Source organism: Sciurus carolinensis, chromosome 10 (genome assembly GCF_902686445.1).
Source record: "Sciurus carolinensis chromosome 10, mSciCar1.2, whole genome shotgun sequence".
Lineage (NCBI taxonomy): Eukaryota > Metazoa > Chordata > Mammalia > Rodentia > Sciuridae > Sciurus > Sciurus carolinensis.
Genome location: NC_062222.1, coordinates 138,604,332 through 138,625,368, shown reverse-complemented (window position 1 = coordinate 138,625,368; position 21,037 = coordinate 138,604,332). Strand labels below are relative to the sequence as shown.

Here is a 21,037-nt window from a genome sequence, read left to right as displayed (position 1 = left end):
ATGCTTGCTCAGAGCCCCAGGTGTTTGTGCCCTACCAAGACTAGAGTAGTTGCTTAAGAACTTGCACTTGGGTTTTGCTGTGTGTGTGTGTGTGTGTGTGTGTGTGTGCGCGCGCGTGGGGTACTGCAGATTGAACCTGGGGAACTTTGCCATCGAGCCATACCCCCAGCCCTTTTCCTTTGTTCTCTTTCTACATTTTTTATTGGTGCATTATAGTTGTGCGTAATGATGGGATTTTTGGTTACATATTTGCACATGCACACAATAATAACAATATAATTTGGCCAATGTCACTCCCCAGTACCTCCCCCTCCTTCCCTGTTTCCCAACCTCCATCCCTGATCCCTTCCCTCTACTGATTTCACAAGCTCTCCACGCCCCCACCTTTCTTTGCCTTTCCTTTTTTTTCCTCTCTAGCTTCCACATAGGAGAGAAAACACATGATCCGTGATGACCTGAATTTGGCTTATTTTGCTTAACATAATGGTCTCAGTTTCCATCCATTTTCTTGTAATTGACATTATTTCATTTTTCTTTATTGCTGAATAAAACTCCTTTGTGTATACATACCACATTTTCTTGATGCATTCATCTGCTGATGGAGTCCTAGGCTGGTTCCAAAGTTTGGCTACTGTGAATTGTGCTGCTATAAACATGGGTGTGCATGTATCCCTGTAGTTAGATGACTTTTTAATTCTTCAGGGTAAATGCTGAAGAGTGGTATAGCTGGGTCACACTGTGGTTCCATGCCTAGTCTTTTGAGGAGCCTCCATGCTGATTTCCAAAGTGGTTGTACTAATTTACACTCACACCAACAGTGTAAAAATGATCATTTTTCTCCATATCCTCTCTAGCATTTATTGTTCGTATTCTTGATGGCTGCCGTTCTGCCTGGTGTTGAGGTTTGGCTTTTATAGTGAAATACAACTTGAAAATATTCAGAGCATTTAATTACATCTGCTGGTGATGGTTGTCTTACTGATAGGATTACAGTAGTCGGGTTTGAAGACAGCCCTGTGTGCCACTAGTTCATGTTTCCACTGCATTTCAGGATGTTTTGCAGTTAGAACATTTTATGACCATAAACTTTTTGTTATTTAGACACCTCTGATCCCCTAGTGGAAGTTTCCTCTGGCCACCTGACATTTCTTTGTCTTCAGCCTCCGTGAAGGGCGAGATTGGTGGTGAGCTTGCTGCTGCTTCGGGGGTCTCTGCCGCTGGGTCTGTGGGTCATGACATCATCACGGAGCAGCCACGGTCGCAGCACACGTTGCAGGCGGACTCTGTCGATCTGTCTGGCTGCGACTTGGCCAGCGCTGCCACTGACGGGGATGAGGAGGACATCTTGAGCCACAGCTCCAGCCAGGTCAGCGCTGTCCCATCTGACCCTGCCGTGGATCTGAACGATGGGACCCAGGCCTCCTCGCCCATCAGCGACAGCTCCCAGACCACCACCGAAGGGCCTGACTCAGCAGTCACCCCTTCTGACAGTTCTGAAATTGTAAGTGGGCAGAGGGTTCCTCATCTTGCAAAGCTCCTGCTATACTCCTGAGCTCTTTTCTGGAGGCCAGACCTGGGCCCTCCTCCTCATTGTTCTCCTGTTGGGCCCTCCCCCACCACCAGTAACAGCCCGGAGGTTACCAGCTCAGGTCTTTAATGAGAGCTGGGCCTTGTCTGATACCTTCACTGAAGGAGACGCCTAGTGTCTTTTGAACATGAGGGTCCAAAACCAGGTTAGTTGACTGTATGCACTGCTAAAACTCTGTTCACTTTCTTTACGGCTCTTTTGTTGGGCCCTGTTTTAGTCATTGTTTTTTAAATTCCTGAAGGAGCCCATCATTATACAGATCTGTAGTCTTCGAGAAACGTGATTGATAACAATACTGTAATTTATTTTCAACACTTTTTTTGACTTTTTAGATGCATTTTCAACATATTCCATTTTATAACAGTGTGAATTTCAGTCCCTTTGTTCTCTGAGTTCATGAACAGGAGTCACCTCAAGGATTGTATAATCAGAAAGTTTGGTACAAGTGTATGCTGAGTTTTATGCCCATTATTTTGTTTTCTTTTTTTATTGTAGTAAAGTATGCATAACATACATTTTACTATCTTAACATTTTCCCCCTGTTAGCAGTGTTGGGATTGATGTCTGAACCGTTTTGTGGTGTACAGTTCTGTGGCATTAAGGACACTTACATAATGTCATGCAGCCATCACATCTTCCACCTCTGTGATTGTTTTCATTTTCCTAAACTTAAACTCTGCCCCCATGGAACCCTTAATTTCCTATCCCTTCCCAGCCCCTGAAAACCATCGTTCTCTTTTCTGTCTCTGAGTGTGACTCGGGTCCTTCCCATGGGTGTGGTGTTTGTTCTTCTGCAGTTGGCTTATTTCACTTCTCATCATGTCAGAATTTCACTTAGTATTTGTCAGAATTTCTCATTTTTAACTTTAAACAATATTCTATATATGGATAGACCACATTTTGCTTGTTGCTTCTGTAGTTCAGCTATTGTCAATTGTGCTGCTGTGAACAGGGATGTGCATCCATCTCTTTGTTTTCTGTTCTTTTGGGTGTATACCCAGAAGTGGAATTGTTTTTACGTCCCAGATTTAATTTTAAGATGTTTATATGATTAAATGTTTTACTAGTATTGAATATATTTTATTAAGGACGTGTGAAATTTTCAGCTTGCCTCTAAATTTTAAATTCTGCAAAACATTTCTAAAATGAAATGACTTGCTAGAATGAACATAAAACCCTGGATTACAAATCAGAAGTGGAGCATGCTTTGAGATGTGGCCGTAGCAGTGCTGGTCGCCTTCCCTGCCCCTGTGCTGTCACTGGCAGCTTAATGTCCTGATGTGCTAGTTGGGGATCTGTCATCAGCCTTCAACTTGGAGCTCTTAGCTCACAGACCTTTAAGGATCAAAGCTTCTGCCCTTGATATGTGTCCCATTAGCATGAGTCTATCTGATTTATGAGTTGCTTCCATATCCTTTAATCACTAATTGTTTATTAAGCAAATTCATTGATTGCCTGTTATGTTCTAGGATTGTTCCAAAAGTGGTAGTGGTAGGGGCGAAGTCTAAGCTCCAGCACCTGAAACTTCTGCTTTCCTTCAGCTGATTTTCCAGGGTGAGGGTTGTCAGGCCTTACTAAAAGGGTCCAGTTAGGACACATTTGGCATTGTGGGCTGTGTGGGCTCTGTGGCCAGTTCACCTTCTCTCATCTCTGCTGCTACGTGTGAAAGCCAACCCAGGCAGCATGTAAACACCAGGCAGCACTGTGTTCCTCTAAAACTCTGTTTGAAAGTAGGCCCTGGTCCAGGTGTGACCACAGTGCATTGTTTCCCCTCCCCTTTCCTAGTGTGTGCTCCTGTGTGTACAGGACGGGTGATTAACCAGCAGTCAGATTATATGAATAAGTACATGGGCAGATGGCAGTAAGTGCCTCCAAGCAAAGTGAGCAAAGTGAGCTGGATAGGCACACTCCACATGCTGGGAGGAACCTTGGATCTGGCTGCGTGACCCAGAGTCCTGTGTCCTTTCTGTGCCTCACTTTCGTGTTCCATGAAGGTGAGACTGATGGGTACTTGTGTGTGACTGTTCTGGAGACTAAGGAGGCACTGCCTGTGAAGCATGTGCAGGGTGGGCAGTAAATGTTACCAACTAGCCAGACCTGTGGGGAAGGAAGCCTTTTGGAGGGGGCAGAGGAAATATTGTTCTTCCTTGCTTTTGAATAGGTAGCTTGATTTTATTTTTTCTTTTCCTCTGGTGAGGAATTCGGAGTGATTTTTTTAAAAAAATGATATAGTAGTATAATTATTTCAATAATAATCTGCTAGTCGTTTTAGAATCCATTGCTCATTTTTTCAGGTAAATCATACAGAAGATTTCAAGTGAATGTTTGGCAGTGTGGAATCATGACTAAACAGTAGCACTTATGAGATGTTATGTTTTTGTTTAGAAGCATTGTACTTATTTCTAACTTACTATAAAATTTGTTCTCAAAGAGATTCATTGGGTTTTTTCTTTTTATATTAATGAGAAGTTTCTTGTTTGAAATTTCAGAGTTGTAAAGCTTTTCTTAAAGTAGTAGTGGCATGTGATCAGCACACTCTTGGCGGTTTCTACACATATATTCATGTGCAGTGAGTGAATGGTCTTGGTGTTCTGTGTGTGTCACATGCCTCACCTGTGCTGTTTGTGGCTTTGGCCTTGCCACATTGGAGGGCTGACACCTCAGCGATCACACTTCAGAATGCTCACAGACCCCCTTGATCCACTTAGGTGTTAGACGGTGCTGACAGTCAGTTCTCAGGCATGCATCTTGGACAGCCACAAGATGAAGAAGAGGAAGCTGCAGGTGCTCTTCCTGACGAGGCCTCAGAAGCCTTCCGGAGCTCTTCTCTGGGTGAGCTGACCTTAGGTGCTGCACTGGGAAATCCTTTGGACTTCAGCTTTCAGCTTTGGACTTCTTAATTTCATCTTTGCTTCTAAGAACAAGCCTTTTGATATCTTTATTTTCTGAGTTATCGATAGCAGATGAAAATGGCCCATTTAGGAATGATCATACTTTCTTGATCTAAATTTTTGCTTTTGTGTTTTTATTGTGTAGATGTGCATGTGTATCTTTATTGGAAACTTGGCTATCTTAATTTCTGTATTTTTGCAGCCCTTCAACAAGCACATTTATTGGAAAGCATGGGTCACAGCAGACAACCTTCTGACAGCAGTATGGATAAATTTGTATCAAGAGATGAAACTGCTGAGTCTGCTGATCAAGAGAACAAGGTGAGCTACGTGTGTGTGAGGCAGCTAAACTTGCCTTGGTTCCTGTTTATTGCTTTCTGTCTCTAGGCACTGACCACTCCCTGGGCTACCCTTCTTTTTGGTCTCTCTAGGGACTACACAGATTCAGCCTCTGTGGAGAGCCCTGCCCTAACACATCTGCTCTGGCTGAGCACTGTGTGTCCTGGTTTCTTGGGCCATTCATTTGATAATGCCTGTGCATGGCCTTGTAACATTTCTTATTTTTGTTCCGTTGCATGGTTGGAAATCTCTCTTTTTATGCTGTTAATCTTTTGCATTGTGCTGTCTTCACAATTAATTTTAAAATCGTTGAGGACAGTGGGAATGTGTTTGTTAGCTTAGTCTCCCCAAGTATAACTGCATCCTCCAACACTTCGTCCCACGTCTCCTGGCATCGGGCCTATTCCTTCTAACTTGGCAACTTCTGCTTCTTGGCTCCTTGTCCAGGCACCTCCCTGCCTGCTGAGCTAGTCCTCTGCCACAGACCCTGACCCATGTCATAGGGCTCTGACTTGTTGGCTGTCCTATTCAGTTGTGCTCTCATGTATATGGGCAGAAACAGGCACCTCTGTCCCTGTCATCCGGCATAATTGCCATTCTGGAATTATTTGTTGAATGCGCTAATAACCGAGCGTATTGGTTCTGATTGTAAGACAGACAAATGTCCCTTTCTCTGTTATAGCCTTGCCGAATCAAAGGTGACATAGGTCAATCTACCGATGATGATTCTGTTCCTCTGGTCCATTGTGTCCGCCTTCTATCTGCTTCATTTTTGTTAACTGGGGAAAAAAATGGTAAGCATGGAAGGGCAGTTGCAGAGGTAGAATTCTTGGGGCTCCAGAGATCACCTTGGTGGCCAGTTATCACCTTGTTATTGGAGAGAGCTTGGCTATAATAAGCCAAGAGTCATCCATGGACTGATGTGGGGAGGAAGGAAATGAGGGGCAGGTAGCGTGTAGGGTCCGGCTTTGTTGATTTGTAGAAGCTGAAGGTGGCCCTGGTGGTTTTTTTTGCAGCACTGGTTCCAGACAGGGACGTGAGGGTTAGTGTGAAGGCCTTGGCCCTCAGCTGTGTTGGAGCAGCCGTGGCCCTTCATCCAGAGTCTTTCTTCAGCAAGCTGTACAAAGTACCTCTCGACACCACAGAATGCCCTGGTATGTTCACAGTGCTCCTTTTTCCTCAGATCGTCTCACTGTTTTTAAAACTATTTCCGGCAGTTGTGGCACTCTCGGTTTCAGAGCAGTGCTTTAAGTCAGTTCGTGCATTTGAGTTGTGTTGTAGCTTTCCACAGGCATGTAAGTAGTAGTATTCCTAGTTTCATGGACTCCCTGTAGATGGCTGTGTTTGTACTGGAAACACAAAACGAGAACATTGAAATCTGGAAGCAAAAGAGCTATTTATGTACACTGGATGTATACCTAAAACACAAACTGCATTGTCAAAAATTGTCTGAGTCACACTCTCCTTGACCAGCCATTCACGCTCAGCGGGGAGTAGGGACCAGCTGAGACTGGTAAGGGCAACAGCAGGCCCTGTCCCTTGTCACATGGTCATTGTGCAATAGAATTGTCTCCTGCCTTCACTTTGTCTTTTTCTGTGGGCAAGAGGGCACATATTGCTTTTGAATTTACATTAGGTAAATGTGTAATAGTTTTGAGTTTTTCTGATCTTCATTTTGAAATGAAATCTTGAATTCTTGGTTGTTATCTGATAGCCTAAAATTATAATCCCAAAAATCTGTTTTGTTGAGGACATATCAGCCATATGATGAATATGGAATCCTTAAGTACCAGAACTTTTTTTTTTTAATCATTTAGGCTTATTATAGCCAAGTCACTTACAGGTTTGGGAAGGCCCCCTTTTTCTTTTTTGAGAATTAAGCTTTTAGTTAGACGTAGAAAGTTGATGGTTGGCTGGTTTGTAGAAAGTTGTACAGTGATGGGGGATTTGTCTCCACAGAGGAGCAGTATGTGTCAGACATCCTGAACTACATCGATCATGGAGACCCACAGGTCAGAGGCGCCACGGCCATTCTCTGTGGGACCCTCATCTGCTCTATCCTCAGTAGGTCCCGCTTCCATGTGGGTGACTGGCTGGGCACCATTAGAACCCTGACAGGTAACAGCCAGTTCTCAGTAGTCTTTTCTAGATTCCGTTGCCATGAGAAGTTCACGTGAAGATGTTTATCACATGTTCTTCTGCTCAGGAAATACATTTTCTCTGGTGGACTGCATCCCTCTGCTGCGGAAAACTTTGAAGGATCAGTCTTCTGTTACTTGCAAGTTGGCTTGTACTGCCGTGAGGGTGAGCATAGTCTTGTATAAACCATTCTTTTGATGGGTGGATATTGTTAATACAAAACTAGAGCTTTGTAAAACATGTCCACACATTGTAAAGCCATAAACGATAATTAACTTCTGTGTGTCCATCACTCAGCTTTAGAAAAAGCATTGCCAATTATGTTAAAAGTTTAATAAAATTTAGTTTGTTTTAATACTTGAAATATGCCTTCTCCTAAAGTGATGGTATGTGTAGAACTACATCTTGCTATTTTTAAATGTAAGATCTGTATAATAAAAAATATTGTCTTAGGCCTACAGAATGCCAAAAGTCAAAGTGAGCCACATGGGTAGTCTTGTTCTCTGAATTGAGAGAATGTGGGACTTTTATTGCTCAGAAGTCACAGTTTATAGTCAACAATAGTAAAAATCAACCAGTAAAGGTCAGAATGAGAAGCACCCTGCATTGGTCAAATGTGTAGAAAAATCTCCCTTTTAATAAAATCTCATGGCCTGATAGTAATTTTTCTCTCATTCCAATTTTTTGTCTGAGTCAGTCTTGTTTCCTTTTGAGCAAAAGCAGGTCAGATGTGTAGACAGCAGGGTATGCTGTTAGCTGTGAGTCAACATACTTAGAGGTCTTGGGGGACACAGAAACTCTGCTGTGTTCCCTGTGCATTGAAGAACATAGCAACATCACTGAGTGCTGCATGGTGTGGGGTCCTCCCCCTTACCTGCGTCTACGTTAAAAGTTGGTGGTAGGATTCTGTCGCACATCTCTCTTATAACCAATGACGAGTATTCTTGAAATTGCTGTTTGAGAGTTGAGGCCATGACATGGGAAGAAATGAGAGGGAGAAAAAAACAAAATCATGTGCGAGGGACACATTTACTTTTTAAACTTGATTTTACTAAGGTAAAATGTATACCATGAATATTTGTAAAAGCCTGCAGCTTCCCTGTTGAGCTTAGAAAGCCACAAAGCTGGCAGGTGTGTGGATTGCCATCCAGGGGCGTCAGCGTAGCTGCTGGTGACCGACCCCACTGCCCTCCCCCTGACTTCTTCCAGCTCTGTGTCATGAGTCTCTGCAGCAGCAGCCACAGTGACCTAGGGCTGCAACTGCTCATTGACCTGCTGGCGCTGAGGAGTAGCTCCTACTGGCTGGTGAGAACGGAGCTCTTGGAGACTCTTGCAGAGATTGACTTCAGGTGAGTGAGTCGAGTTCCTTGGTTTAATGTATGAAAGCTCAGAAGCTCAAGGTCAGAATAGAAATTCCTGGGGTCATTTGATGTAGTTAGTGATGGTGGTAAAGCTTCTGTCCCTCCCGTCCATGGAGGTCAGGTGGGAGACAGTGATGTGCTCCTTTCCAGGGTGTTTTAGTTTTATTTTTGTTCTTTTTTTTGCTTTAAAAATTTTTTTTAAATACAGGTAGAGGACCAGATTTTTCTGGTAGTCTCAGGTGTTGTGGGTGTTGGGAAGAAGAGCCCTGAATTTCATCACCTTGTCTTTTTTTATTTTTTATTTTTTCTTTAAGCTGTAGATGGACACAATACTTATATTTTATTTATTTGTTTGTTTGTTTTATGTGGTTCTGAGGTTCAAACCCAGCACTGCATGTGCTAGGTATTTGCTCCATCACTGAGCTACAACCCCAGTCCTTGTCAAGCTTTTTAAAAAATGTAGCTTATATATTCTGTTTGTTTAAAAAGCATGTAGTCATCATTATACTGAATCTAAGGGAGGCAGCTTGCTTGTATTTTGTTTTAATTAAAAAATAACTTGAGCTGGGCGTGGTGGCACACATCTGTAATCCCATGGCTCCAGAGGCTGAGGCAGGAGGGTCACAGTTCAAAGCCAGTCTCAGCAACTTAGTGAGGCCCTAAGCAACTTAGGGAGACCCTGTCTCTAAATAGGAAATAAAAAGGGCTGGGGGTGTGGTTCAGTGGTTAAGTGCCCCTGTGTGCAATCCCTAGCTCCAAAAACCAAAATGTAACAACAACAAAACTTGATGTTTTGCAGCTTTCATTTCCTAAATAAAGTGGGGTTTTTGGAGATTTTTTTCCCCCCAGCACTTTGTTTTACCTTTCTTGCCCCAGTGTTGGGGCCACTGAGCAGGTCTGGGTCTGCAGCGTACTCACCCCTTCCGTGGCCATGTGAGCTGACGTATGGGGTGCTCAGAGTCTTCCAAAGTAGCAGAAAAACCATGTTCAGAGTACTCCCTTATTGATGGAATTGTGGGAGCGCTGTGAAGCTAAACCCATTCGTCTTTTTGTCATTTAGAGGAAGTGCTGCCTCTGAGCACTCCTTGGTGCTCAGAGGAGCATCTTCAACTCCAAGTCCCAGCTGCAGAGCAGGTCAGGCTGTCCCTGAGTGACTGCTGCTGCCTGGCTGACGTCACTGTTGATATGTTCTCTTTAGGTCGGTGAGCTTTTTGGAGGCAAAAGCAGAAGACTTACATAGAGGGGCTCATCATTATACAGGGGTGAGCAGCTCCTTTTGTGAGACTGTCCTGCCTTCCTGGAACCTGTGTTGGCAGGGCCTCTGAGTAGTGTGGGATTTTTCTGAATGCTTGATGAAAGTGTGACTGTGTGGAGTGAATTTAAGACTAGGCATCTTGAGTTCTTCCTCACCTGCTTTCTAAAATACCTCAGATTTGGTCAAATATAGAGATTATGTTTATTTTTATTACCTATCTCTCTAAAGCTTTTAAAACTGCAAGAACGAGTGCTCAATAATGTTGTCATCTATTTGCTTGGGGATGAAGACCCCAGGGTGCGACACGTTGCCGCAGCAGTGTTAGTAAGGTATTTGCCAGTACTTTATCTCTTTGTTCACTCATGTAGTTGAAGTGTAAATGGTATGCGAATGGGAAAAGTGGGGAGTTCAGAGGGATAAGGAAGTACTTCTGAGTCTCTTGAGCTCATTGTAAAAATTTCTTCTCTTAACTATAAAAAAATTATTCAGTAACCTAAGAGTCTAAAATGATAATTTTAAAAAAAGAGCAGTCTTCCAATGTAAATGTAATACTCTTGCATTTTCAAAATTTCGGAATATAGAGAATAACACTAAGAAGGAAAAAAGTCACCTTCAGTTCAGATTGCCTCCTGGCAGTTTGCTGTGACCTGTGCTACCATGTTTCTGTTGCTGAAGGACTCAGGCTCAGCCCTGGGAGGGGGCGGTGGGGACCATGGGTGAGTCTCACGTGCCTTCTGAGTATATCAGCCTTCCTTTCACGGTAGGCTTGTCCCAAAGCTGTTTTATAAATGTGACCAAGGACAGGCTGATCCAGTGGTGGCCGTGGCAAGAGATCAAAGCAGTGTTTACCTGAAACTCCTCATGCACGAGACGCAGCCTCCATCTCACTTCTCCGTCAGCACCATAACCAGGTAGGTGACTTCTGTGCCCAGGCTTGTTGGCAGAGTGGGCCTCTCCTGGCGCCCTCCTGGGTTTCCCCTGCATGTTCTGTCTTCCTGAAGGAGACAGGTTTGGTCAGGGTGCTAGAGCAGGTCCTCTGCCTTTGGAGGCCACCTGTCTTTTTTCAGGACTGGCAGGCTTGTCACTTATCGTGAGTGCATTGCCTCCCTTGTGCTGACTACACTTGGGTGTGTGACCTGAAAGCTTGTCACTGAACATTCTCACTTATTGACACCCCTCTGAAGAGAGTACCTTCTGCCACTCTTGTGACTCTTCAGGAGGGTGGCCTGGTGCCAAGTGTCCATGCTGTTTGGCCCGTGTTGTGCAAACCAGGCTGGCGTCCATCAGCCACACAGACTCTCTCCTATGCCATCCAGGCAAGCGCGGCAGAAGCACGTCGATGGCAGTGCAGGTTTCTTTAGAGATTGCCTCGGCAATAGTGCCGTGCCTTTAAACTGTCCTTTAAGCATTATTTTTAACGTTGGTTTTATATGACTGTTTTCTGCTGGAGTTTTGTTTTGTTTTTTTTAAACTTGACCAAGTGATATCTCAGCTTAAATGATCACTTAGTACTTTTCTCCTGAATTTGGAACTCAGCAAAATTTAAAGTCATATTCCCAAATAAACATCTTTTCTTGTGTAAAGACCACTTAAAAAAGACACACACGTGGACGTTGTTTCCAGACTGTCTTCTATCTCCTCTTCTAACCTTAGAACAGATATTTTTTCTGTTTGAAAAGATTCAGCATAAATATTCATTGAAGACAAATGGAAGCAGTGTGAGACTTCGATTTCGAGGAATTTGGGGGGCTTGGAGTCAGTGGCTCTTTTTAGATGTTATTCCAGAACAAAAGTACCAGAGGGCGGCAGAGATGGGTCTGACATATCAGCACAATGGTTGCTAGCTACTGCTGTGAAAGTCGTGCAGTTGCAGACAGGAACTCACCTCCGGGTATTCAGCTGTGCTCCTTTGTGTCTGCATGGTAGACAGTTTACCAGTGGTGCAGCTGTTTCCTGCCTAATTGCCTGCTCTGTCAGAATCACTGAGAGGGCAAATCAGATTCTCCACCGATTCCTTGTTGAGTGTCATGTGGGAAAGATCCTGTGAGGGACAGGAAAGTGAATGGTACATGATCCCTGCATGGGCTTCATTTAAACCATTGGGGAAGTAGAATTTTGCAGGGGTAGAGATGGACAAATGGCATGAATGGAATCTGGAGACAGTGCTCAGGAGCCCAGCAGTGCAGAAGGGGATTTCTTCTGTGTTGGGCTCAGGAGGGCTTTGGGCACCTCCAGCGGGAGGGATTGCTGGATGATAGGTGTGAGGAGTGGGTAACCCCCATGCTGCTGACGGTGTGTGGTGTGCCTGGAGGGTATGGAGGGTATGTTCTTTCTTGCCAAATATGACCAGATTTATTTCTAGTCTTTTCTTAACTTTAAAGTTGAGACTTCTAAAGTTTTGTCTTCTTCCAGCCTTTAATTTTTGTTTATTTTTCACAGTGCTAGGGATTGAACCCAGGTCCTTACACATGCTAGGAAAGTGCTGTACCCCTGAACTTCACTCTCAGCCCTGGCCTTTGATTTGAAAACTTTAAAGTGACATTTGATGATGAAAAATACCATACGCTTTAACGGTGAATCTCAAATTTCTGGGTTTTTTGTTTTTTTTTTTTTAAATAGACTCTATAGAGGCTATAACTTATTGCCAAGTATAACAGACGTCACTCTGGAAGGCAACCTCTCGAGAGTGATTGCTGCAGTGTCTCACAAGCTCATCACATCAACCACACGGGCGCTCACGGTGAGTCTCTTTCTCAGTTGGGGCTTAAGGAATTGTTTCCAGTGTGTCTTGTGATCAGTTGTGGTCATGGTGGTGAGACCCTGGGTCAGACCTGCAGTTTCTGTGGGGCCTAGTTAGGAATTGTTCTTTGTCAGCAGAATCTTGCCTCATTCCAGTGGGAGTGGTGAAGAGCTATTTGTTTCTGATGGTTGAAATAATATATGCTCTTTGTTAAAAAAAAAAAAAAAAAAAATCGACTAATTTAGGAAGACATAAGAATGAAAATAAAACCCACCAGAAGGGGCTGGGGAGATAGCTCAGTTGGTAAAGTGCTTGCCTTACAAGCACAGGGCCCTGGGTTCGATCCCCAGCACCAAAAAAAAAAAAAAAACCACCAGAAACTGAATTGATAATGTATCAGAAGTTTAACATACCTCCAATATAATTAACTTAGTGATCTTATATAGTAAGGGAAAAAAAATCAGAAATGCCAACATTTTGTATAATACAGTTAACTGTATCATTATTTATGATGCTGAAATAAGAAAATACCTGTAATTTCTCAGAATCCAGGAATGCTCAAATTTTGATTATGACTTAATTCTTAGCATTAAGCTTTGGACAAATGTTAACAAGGTGTAGAGATAAAAATTTGGATTATAATGTTGAATGAAAAAGAATTCAAAGCTGTATGTATGGGTATGTATGGTTGGATCGGAGGCAGGAAAAAATAATATTCATGGATATGCACTTCTCGTGTACTCAGAAAAATGACTGACAAAAGTTGCCAAATTGAATTTTTAGATTGTGGGTGATTTTTATTTTCTTCTTTATATTTTTCAGTGATTCCCAAGTTTTCTAAAATGAACAAGTGTTACTTTTATAATAAAGAAGGAACAATTATACAAAAAGTAATATTAATTTTTTGATTACTAGGATAAACCTTTTTGTCTGTGTGATAGAAATTCTTGGATATTATAGAAACCTCAGACAATTGATTGCTCTGTCTTGCTAAGTAAATAATTGCTTTTGAAACCTAGATGTGTTCAGGGTATCATGAACTTACGTGTTTTATTGTGGCCTTTGTGTATCGAGCCCTGTTCTAGGCTTGGGATACAAAACCCCACAGGATCCCTCCCTGCTGATTCCTGCAGTCTGGTGGGAGGGATGAACTGGAAGCTGGAGTCAGCTGCCAGGGCCTTCCTTGGAGAGTGGGAAGCTCCAGGCCTGAGCTGACCGCTGCTAGTCTTGCTTCCCTGGGAAATGGTCTACCCATGGTGAAACTCAGGTTTTACTTGTCTAGCCATATCTCTTTTTAAAGTCTGAATTGCACGCCAGCACAGACCGCCTGGCGGTCGCTGCGGTTTAGCTCTCGGGGGCTGGCAGTCCTTACGCAGGGCAAGCCCCCTGGGTGTGACACTCTCACTCCTGTCTTCTGCAGTTCGGCTGCTGTGAAGCTCTGAGTCTTCTTTCCACGGCCTTTCCAGCTTGCATCTGGAGCTCAGGGTGGCATTGTGGGTATGTATTTCCCTCCCTCTGTAGTTGTCACAGCTACACGCTACGCCATAGTTCCTGGAATACCTTTTTTCTGTCTCTTACTGTTTTTTATCAAGTCGGCTTTTTTGAAATGTATCTGATAGAATACTTGTTTCTGCCCTATTAGTTGTGTGAAAAGTAGTGAGAGGAGTTGTTGGAAATACTGAATTAGTGGTAAATCTAATGAGCGCCAAATGTTCTTAGGCATCTTAGGGTTTCAAGAATGTGATCGTGGGCTCATTTAAGGGCATTTTCATACTCCCCTCTCCCCCAAATACAATCAGTTTTCTGCTTAGCATGCACGAGACCCTGGGTTCAGTATCCAGAACCAAAAAAGAAAAGGACTAAAACTCGGGATAAAAAGAAAAAGTGATAGTAGTGTGGCTAGTTTAGCAGTAAATTTTCAGTGCAAAAACAAATGCAAATTTGCAAATATCTGTTTTATTCTTAAAAATAAAAACTTAAAACACCTGACAAAAGACTTTTCTAATTTATTTTATTCTTCCCAAAATTACCTCATGTATTAAAAATCAAGACTGGACACAGTGGTGCATGCCTGCAATCCCAACAACTTGGGAGACTGAGGCAGGAGGATGGCAGATTTGAGGCCACGCTGATCACAAGTTGTGAGACTCTTTCTCAAAATAAAAGGGCTTAAGGTATATAACTCAGTAGTAAAGTGCCCTGGTTTCAAACCCTGGTGCCCCCCTCAACCACCACCCAGTGCTCACAGACTAGCACATGAATTGTGATGAACTACAAGGTATACTGTGGTGCTTACATTAACAATTTTCATTTTAAAGTCATTTCCCTCCAATAGATGGCCTGCCAGCAAGTGGGTAATAGTTCTGGGTCTCCTGCTGCACCAGAGAGTGAACCTTCATGTGTACCCAGGCTGACAGACACCTTGGTGACACACATTGCATTTGGAAGTGATACAGACTTCTTATGTGTCATGTATGGCCACCTAATGTTTGTTTTGAGGGGGTTGCATTCTTGGTCTAGAATGATTCTTCTTTCATGGAAAGAAGGGAACTTGTGACTGAGCAACTACGGTTTCTGATTGCAGGTGTAGCACTAGACTTGACTTCTGAGCACTTTTGGCACTGGAATAAAATGTACTCATTCAAAATGCTGAAAAAAACGGAGTGAATTTCTGAGCCTATCTAGGGTTTCGTGCCTTGCCTTCCGCCTGGTGCATCAGAGAGTGAGGCACTTGCCTGAGCCTTGGCCTCCATTGGCCTTGCCCATATCTTGCTTGCAGGGTTCCCCCACAGAGTGCCTCTGAGGATTCCAGGAAGAGCTGCACTGTCGGGATGGCCACCATGATTCTTACCCTGCTCTCTTCAGCTTGGTTCCCCCTGGATCTCTCAGCCCATCAAGATGCTTTGGTTTTGGCTGGAAACTTGCTTGCAGGTACTGATACCAAGTTGAAAGAGGGACTCTGGGACTTTAGCTTTTGGTTCCTTATGAGAAGTGATGGTGGCCAGCATGTAAGGGAAAAACAATACCATGAATCATTGCAAGGCATAGCTTGTTCCCTCAGCCACAACTTCAGGTGTTGGTGTATGAGTGTGTTTATAAGCAGCTGTTCTGTTCTAGGTATTTTAAGGTAGCTTTTTCCCAGTCCAGCCCCTTAGCTGGCTGTGGTAAACCATCTTGAGTTTCATTTTAGTGGGTACCACTGCCAGGCACTGGCACAGGCCTGGGGGCCTTAAGAGGGTAACAGTGTCTAGATGCTGTCCTCAAGTTGGTTAGACTGGAAGGGACGCATGCACCCAAGCCAGGTGCAGCACAGAGTAGCTGTAAGTAGCTTCTTTGTACAGATTCATGGGCTGGCAGGAAAGGGCACACCAGATGGGGTCTGGCACATGCAGAGTCATGGAGATGTGAAAAGTCGTATGATGCTGGGGGAAGGTAAGTCACAGGCGATCCTGTGATGGGGTGAGAGAGGAGAATGTGACCAATGAGGAGGTGGAATCCACTAAAACCTTTGGGGATAAGTTGTTCTTTTGGCTTTGGGAAACCATTGACTCGTTTCATGAAAGGGATAGTCAAGCTCTTCTCTTAGGAAGACCATTCTGCTGGCTGAATAAGGGCTGGAGGAGAAGATAGTGGATCTCAGTGACAGGGTTGATGTAGAATATCAGGCAAAAGACAATCCAAACATATAGTGTCTTTGGAATTGGAGTGGAAAGACTGGAAGAATGAAGGAGACAGACTCATACAAGGATTAGGTCTCTAACTGAACTTTGGTTGTGAGGCTAGCATCCTGGGCTGGTGTGTGGTGGTGACATCTGTGGAAATTGGAAACACAGATATTGGGGGCATGTCACTTGCATGTTGAATTTGAGGAATCCATTGAGCATCAAGTGCAGGAGTCCAGCAGAATCTCAGCATAGCTGGGTCTAGTGACATATGTTCCCCCAAGCAATTTTCTCACACTGTGGAGGTCGGAAGTAACGTGTGCTTGTGTCACAGCCAGTGCCCCCAAATCGCTGAGAAGTTCTTGGACCTCTGAAGAAGAAGCCAACCCAGCAGCCACCAGACAGGAGGAGGTCTGGCCTGCTCTGGGGGATCGGACCCTGGTGCCCATGGTGGAACAGCTCTTCTCTCACCTGCTGAAGGTGATCAATATCTGTGCCCACGTGTTGGATGACGTGGCTCCTGGGCCAGCTCTCAAGGTAACTTCTTCCTCAGGACCGCTGTGGTACTCCAGTTCTGGTGGCTGTGAGTCTCTGGGGCACCTTTCTCTGGAAGTCTGCCTCTTACTCTTTTCTGCTGTAAGTGAGCAGAATCGCTGGTGTCCTGCCAGTGCATTAGAACATGAGCTCTCTTCTGCCTGTCAACTTCTGTGGCTGCGGGGAAAAGCCTCACTGTCCTAGGCTCTTGGCGTCGGCCAGGGAGGTTCGGTGTGGTGACTACTGTGTGCCTCATCTCTCTCTGGCAGTGTTGGCAAACAGTCTTAACTTTTCTTTGAGTTACAGTTCAATAAAATGAGCTTCAAAACAGATGTTAACTTTTTTTTTGCACAGTGAATTTAAGGGACATTAGTTCAGATGTGTCTGATTCTTTCCGTCCATAAGCCTCTCCCAGCCAGTGCCCCCAAATCTCTGAGAAGTTCTTGGCCCTCCGAAGAAGAAGCCAACCCAGCAGCCACCAGACAGGAGGAGGTCTGGCCTGCTCTGTCTTTACACTCACCCAGCTCTGTCTCCTCTCCTCTCAAGCTCTTCTGAAGAGCCACCTCCCCACCCAGCACCTAGTGTTCCCCACTCTGTGGGAATACCTTCTTGGTGAGGTATCTCTGGCCCTGCCTGTCTGGACTCTGTTCCCTACTTCAGCCATCCCTTCTTTAACCCCATCTGGTCTGATTCCTTCCACCACCTTCTGGAATACTCTTCCTGCCAGGGTCATGTCTTTAAATCTCCAGGATACTGTTCTAGCCCTCTCTTTTCCCCTTTATGGACTCTTCAGACCCCCTTCCCCATCTAAGCCTTCTCTCGGGCTGGGATATAGCTCAGTTGGTAGAGTGTTTGCCTCACAAGCACAAGGCCCTAGGTTAAAATCCCCAGCACCACCAAAAAAAAAAAAAAAATTGCTAAGCCTTCTCTCCAGCCTGCTTCCAGCAGCCTCCTATTTCCTCCATCCCTGCCCCTCTCTAGAACTTCTTGGTCCAGTGTTTCTTGCCAACCTTAAAGGTCCTGTCCTAGGGCTGGTGCACATGCGCTTTTCTGGATAAGCGCTGGAGCTATCACAACCCTTCACCTCTGCTCACAGACATCTTTTGACACTCAAACTTAATGAAAATTTAACAAGCTGGAAAGTCAGCTCCTAAGTCACACTAGTCACATTCTGAGGGCTCAAGAGTCATACGTGGTTAAGTGGCTAATATCCTGGCTGATGCAGGCATGGAACATTTCCACTGTGGCAGAAAGTTCCTTGGACAGTGCTTTGTGCCTGTCCTGTCCCAACTCACAGAGAGTGCCCTGATTTCCTTTTTTTGGAGGACATGGCCTGGGGGCTCCAATAGCCTCAGGCCCTCCTGACTCCCTGAGGGCCCCTTCAATCTCCAGCCCATTTGCACCTGTTAGGAGGTTCTGGGCCAGACCTACCAGACATGGTTGTGGTGTGGAGAGAGGGCGGACGACGCGTGTACAGTGGCCGAGTTCTGTGAAAGTGGGTTCAGAGCGACAGTGGACAGCATGAGTCAGTGCTTTCCAGCACTTGGCAAATGCACACACTGTTGTAGTCTGAGCTTTTTTTTGTATTTGTCACACTTGTGTCTTGTTTTCTACTTTAGGCAGCCTTGCCTTCTCTAACAAACCCCCCTTCTCTAAGTCCCATTCGACGAAAGGGAAAGGAGAAAGAACCAGGAGAACAAGCATCTGCTCCGCTGAGCCCCAAGAAAGGCAGTGAGGCCAGCACAGGTACGCAGTGTGGGGGAGGACAGGCTGCTGTCTAGGTCGATAGCCCAGCTCGGCACTTGGTGCTTTATGGAAATCAAGCACATAGAAGGCTTCCCTGGGAGTGGCCTCAGGTCATAAAAACCAGTTTCTCAAGGTTTGCAGACCACTTTTGGTCTTAAGGGTCTTTAAGTATCTTGCTGAAGCATAGTCACTACACCCTACAGGCAGCTGGCCAGGGCACAGGACCTACTCTCCTGTGTGCCCTCCTTCCTGCCCTCTTTCTGCAGGAGAGGGGTTTGCTGCACGAGAGGACTCCTGATTTTCAGTAAGGGAGGTGGCATGAGTGCCTGAGGATAGGGGTGGGGTGACTGATTCTGCTAGGGGAGGAATTCTGAGGTCAGAAATAAAACATTGAAGTTTGGAAGCACTAATGAGAGGTGGTGGAGAAAAAGCCTTCTGAATGGGAGGAGCACAGAAAATTCATAGGTGTTTGGAGGGGCTTCTACACCTGAGGAAATGTCAGAACAGAAGCCCAGGAACTTTGATGTGACCATACGGACTGAATCCCTACCACCCTTACTGCTGTTATTGGGGACTCTGACAGGGGTAGGAGTGGGGCAAAGCAGGGGGTTCCCACTATCGTGGATTATCCCACCTGTTCCTGAGTGGTTTCCTGGTAACATGTACACATGTGGAGTGGCTGGCTGACGTGGATTTATTACTTCATGTACTTACCATGTTTTGTGGGGGATTTTCAGGGGTACAATAGCATTGTTAGTAACTGTAGTCACCATATTGTTCAGTAGGTCTCGAATTTATTCCTTCATCTGTAAATGAAATTGATATCCTTTGACCAACATATTAAAATTTTTCCTTATTTTGTCTTTTGTTCCATATTTTTTTGTTTTTGGTGCATTGTAGTTGTACATAATGGTAAGATTTATTGTTTGTTGCTTATTTGTATATGCACCCAAAAAGATGCTTTTTTTCTAAGGATTGACTCAAGTACAGCAGAAAGATAGACCTTTTTAAAAACTTCAGACTTCACATATACACAATTATCAGTGTGTGGACATCTTTCTGATGAATTAAATAAACCAAGCACTCCATGTCAGAAGTCCTTAAAACTGTAGTAGAGAAAATTGTGTATGGTGTTTGATCCTTTATGTATTAGTTTAATGATAATATTAGTGCTCTCTACAGTTTTCAGAACATGTTAACCTGTTTGATTGCTTAAGGGGCTGACGACTAAGTTGCCTGGGGTTAATCTTGTGTTTCTTCAAGGTGCTGTAGGCTGGGAGGGGCCCTAGGGTTGGCAACAGCCATTCAGTTGGCAGAGGACGCCTTACAAAGCAAGCAAACAGCAACAGTGTCACGGCACTGCTGTTCCTACTGTTGTTTTATGTTATTTTTTGAATCTCAGGTTCTACTTCTGTGTGTTGGTCAGTTTCTCCTTACATCTTATTAACCAAAAAGTCTGAGGAACGTTTTGAATTTTTATCTGCTAAAATACATTTTAAAGTCATCATTGTCAGTCATTGCTTTTAAACTCCATGGTATTTTCCCTTTGGTCTGAATGTTTATTTCATGTTATTTTAGCCTCCCGACAATCCGACTCTTCAGGGCCTGTCACAGCAAGTAAATCCTCCTCCTTGGGAAGTTTTTACCATCTCCCTTCGTACCTCAAGTTGCACGACGTCCTGAAAGCTACGCATGCCAACTACAAGGTGTGGGCCTCTGCTGAGTTCTCAAATGCATCTGTGCATGTTTATGATGACTGTTGATGTTTGTACTATGGTTTGTGGTATTTTACAAGTATTTTGGTTTGGGGCTGTTGTCTGGGCTTTTCTAGACCTACCCACGTGCTCAGATGTGCCAGGAGGACTCCTGGACTCAGCATGCAGGGTTCCTCACGGCGTAGGCTCAGCACAGTGGGGTCCTGAGGACACATAGCGGGGTTATAGGGAAAGTAGCCCTGGAAGAGTGTAGAGGGATCCCTATGCAGGCTTCCTGTGCTCTGTTCCTGTGAGGCTCACTTAAAAGTGCAGCATTGTGCTGTCTGCTAATGTGAAGCAGAATTCCAGACAGAAGGAAAGCACCTGGTTTGTGTTGAGCAAAGTCCAGGTGTTTCAGATGCTCAGTGGGCCAAGCGTACAGCTAGGGCAAGTTTTACATAGTGTAGGGGACTGTCTACACCAGGGCCAGCCATGCAGGGAGACCCCTAGAAGGATGGTATCTGCTGTGTTGACTGTTCTAGTTCTTTTATTTTACCCTTACTTTCCTTCCATCTGCAATTTATTGCATATCACTTTTGTTCATCTGGTAGAAACACACTAGTTACTGTAGCTTCACAGCTTCATGATACATTTTTGAGATCAGTTCTCCCATTTTTCTTTAAAAATTTCTGGCTGTTCTTATTTATTTCTGTATGTGAACACTAGAATAAGATTATTTCATTTCATCATGTTGAATTTGTAGGTTCATGTAGGGAAGAATGATATGGTTATACGGTAAGTTGACTTGTCCAGAACGGGGTGCTTTTCTCCTTGTTCAAAACTTCTTTTATTACCTCAAAAGCATATGAAATATAAAGTTTTTTTTTTTTTTTTTTTTCCTTGGGTGTGAACCCAGGGCCTCAAGCATACTAGGCTAACACTCTACCACTGAGCTTCATCCCCAGTCTTTTTTATTTTGAGTCATATTTATTTCCATTTGGATTTTGCTAAGTTGCCCAGGCTGGCCTTAAACGTTTGACTTTCTTGCCTCCACTTCCTGAGTGGTTCGGATTATAGGTACACACCAC

General features: G+C 44.3%; 1 protein-coding gene across 3 annotated transcripts in view; it reads left to right on the top strand.

Annotated features, from left to right (window-relative positions):
* The window catches only part of Htt (huntingtin), a 141,504-nt gene that overhangs the window by 53,353 nt on the left and 67,114 nt on the right, over nt 1–21,037 (top strand). For all 3 annotated transcript variants that reach the window (XM_047565664.1, XM_047565665.1, XM_047565666.1), the window contains 17 exons: nt 1,161–1,501; nt 4,297–4,420; nt 4,682–4,800; nt 5,501–5,612; nt 5,835–5,972; nt 6,778–6,936; nt 7,025–7,122; nt 8,167–8,306; nt 9,517–9,580; nt 9,802–9,902; nt 10,338–10,484; nt 12,193–12,313; nt 13,734–13,810; nt 15,093–15,244; nt 16,310–16,512; nt 18,129–18,255; nt 19,834–19,961. In XM_047565664.1, coding sequence (XP_047421620.1) covers nt 1,161–1,501; nt 4,297–4,420; nt 4,682–4,800; nt 5,501–5,612; nt 5,835–5,972; nt 6,778–6,936; nt 7,025–7,122; nt 8,167–8,306; nt 9,517–9,580; nt 9,802–9,902; nt 10,338–10,484; nt 12,193–12,313; nt 13,734–13,810; nt 15,093–15,244; nt 16,310–16,512; nt 18,129–18,255; nt 19,834–19,961 — 2,351 coding nt within the window. The remainder of the gene's footprint in view (nt 1–1,160; nt 1,502–4,296; nt 4,421–4,681; nt 4,801–5,500; nt 5,613–5,834; nt 5,973–6,777; nt 6,937–7,024; nt 7,123–8,166; nt 8,307–9,516; nt 9,581–9,801; nt 9,903–10,337; nt 10,485–12,192; nt 12,314–13,733; nt 13,811–15,092; nt 15,245–16,309; nt 16,513–18,128; nt 18,256–19,833; nt 19,962–21,037) is intronic.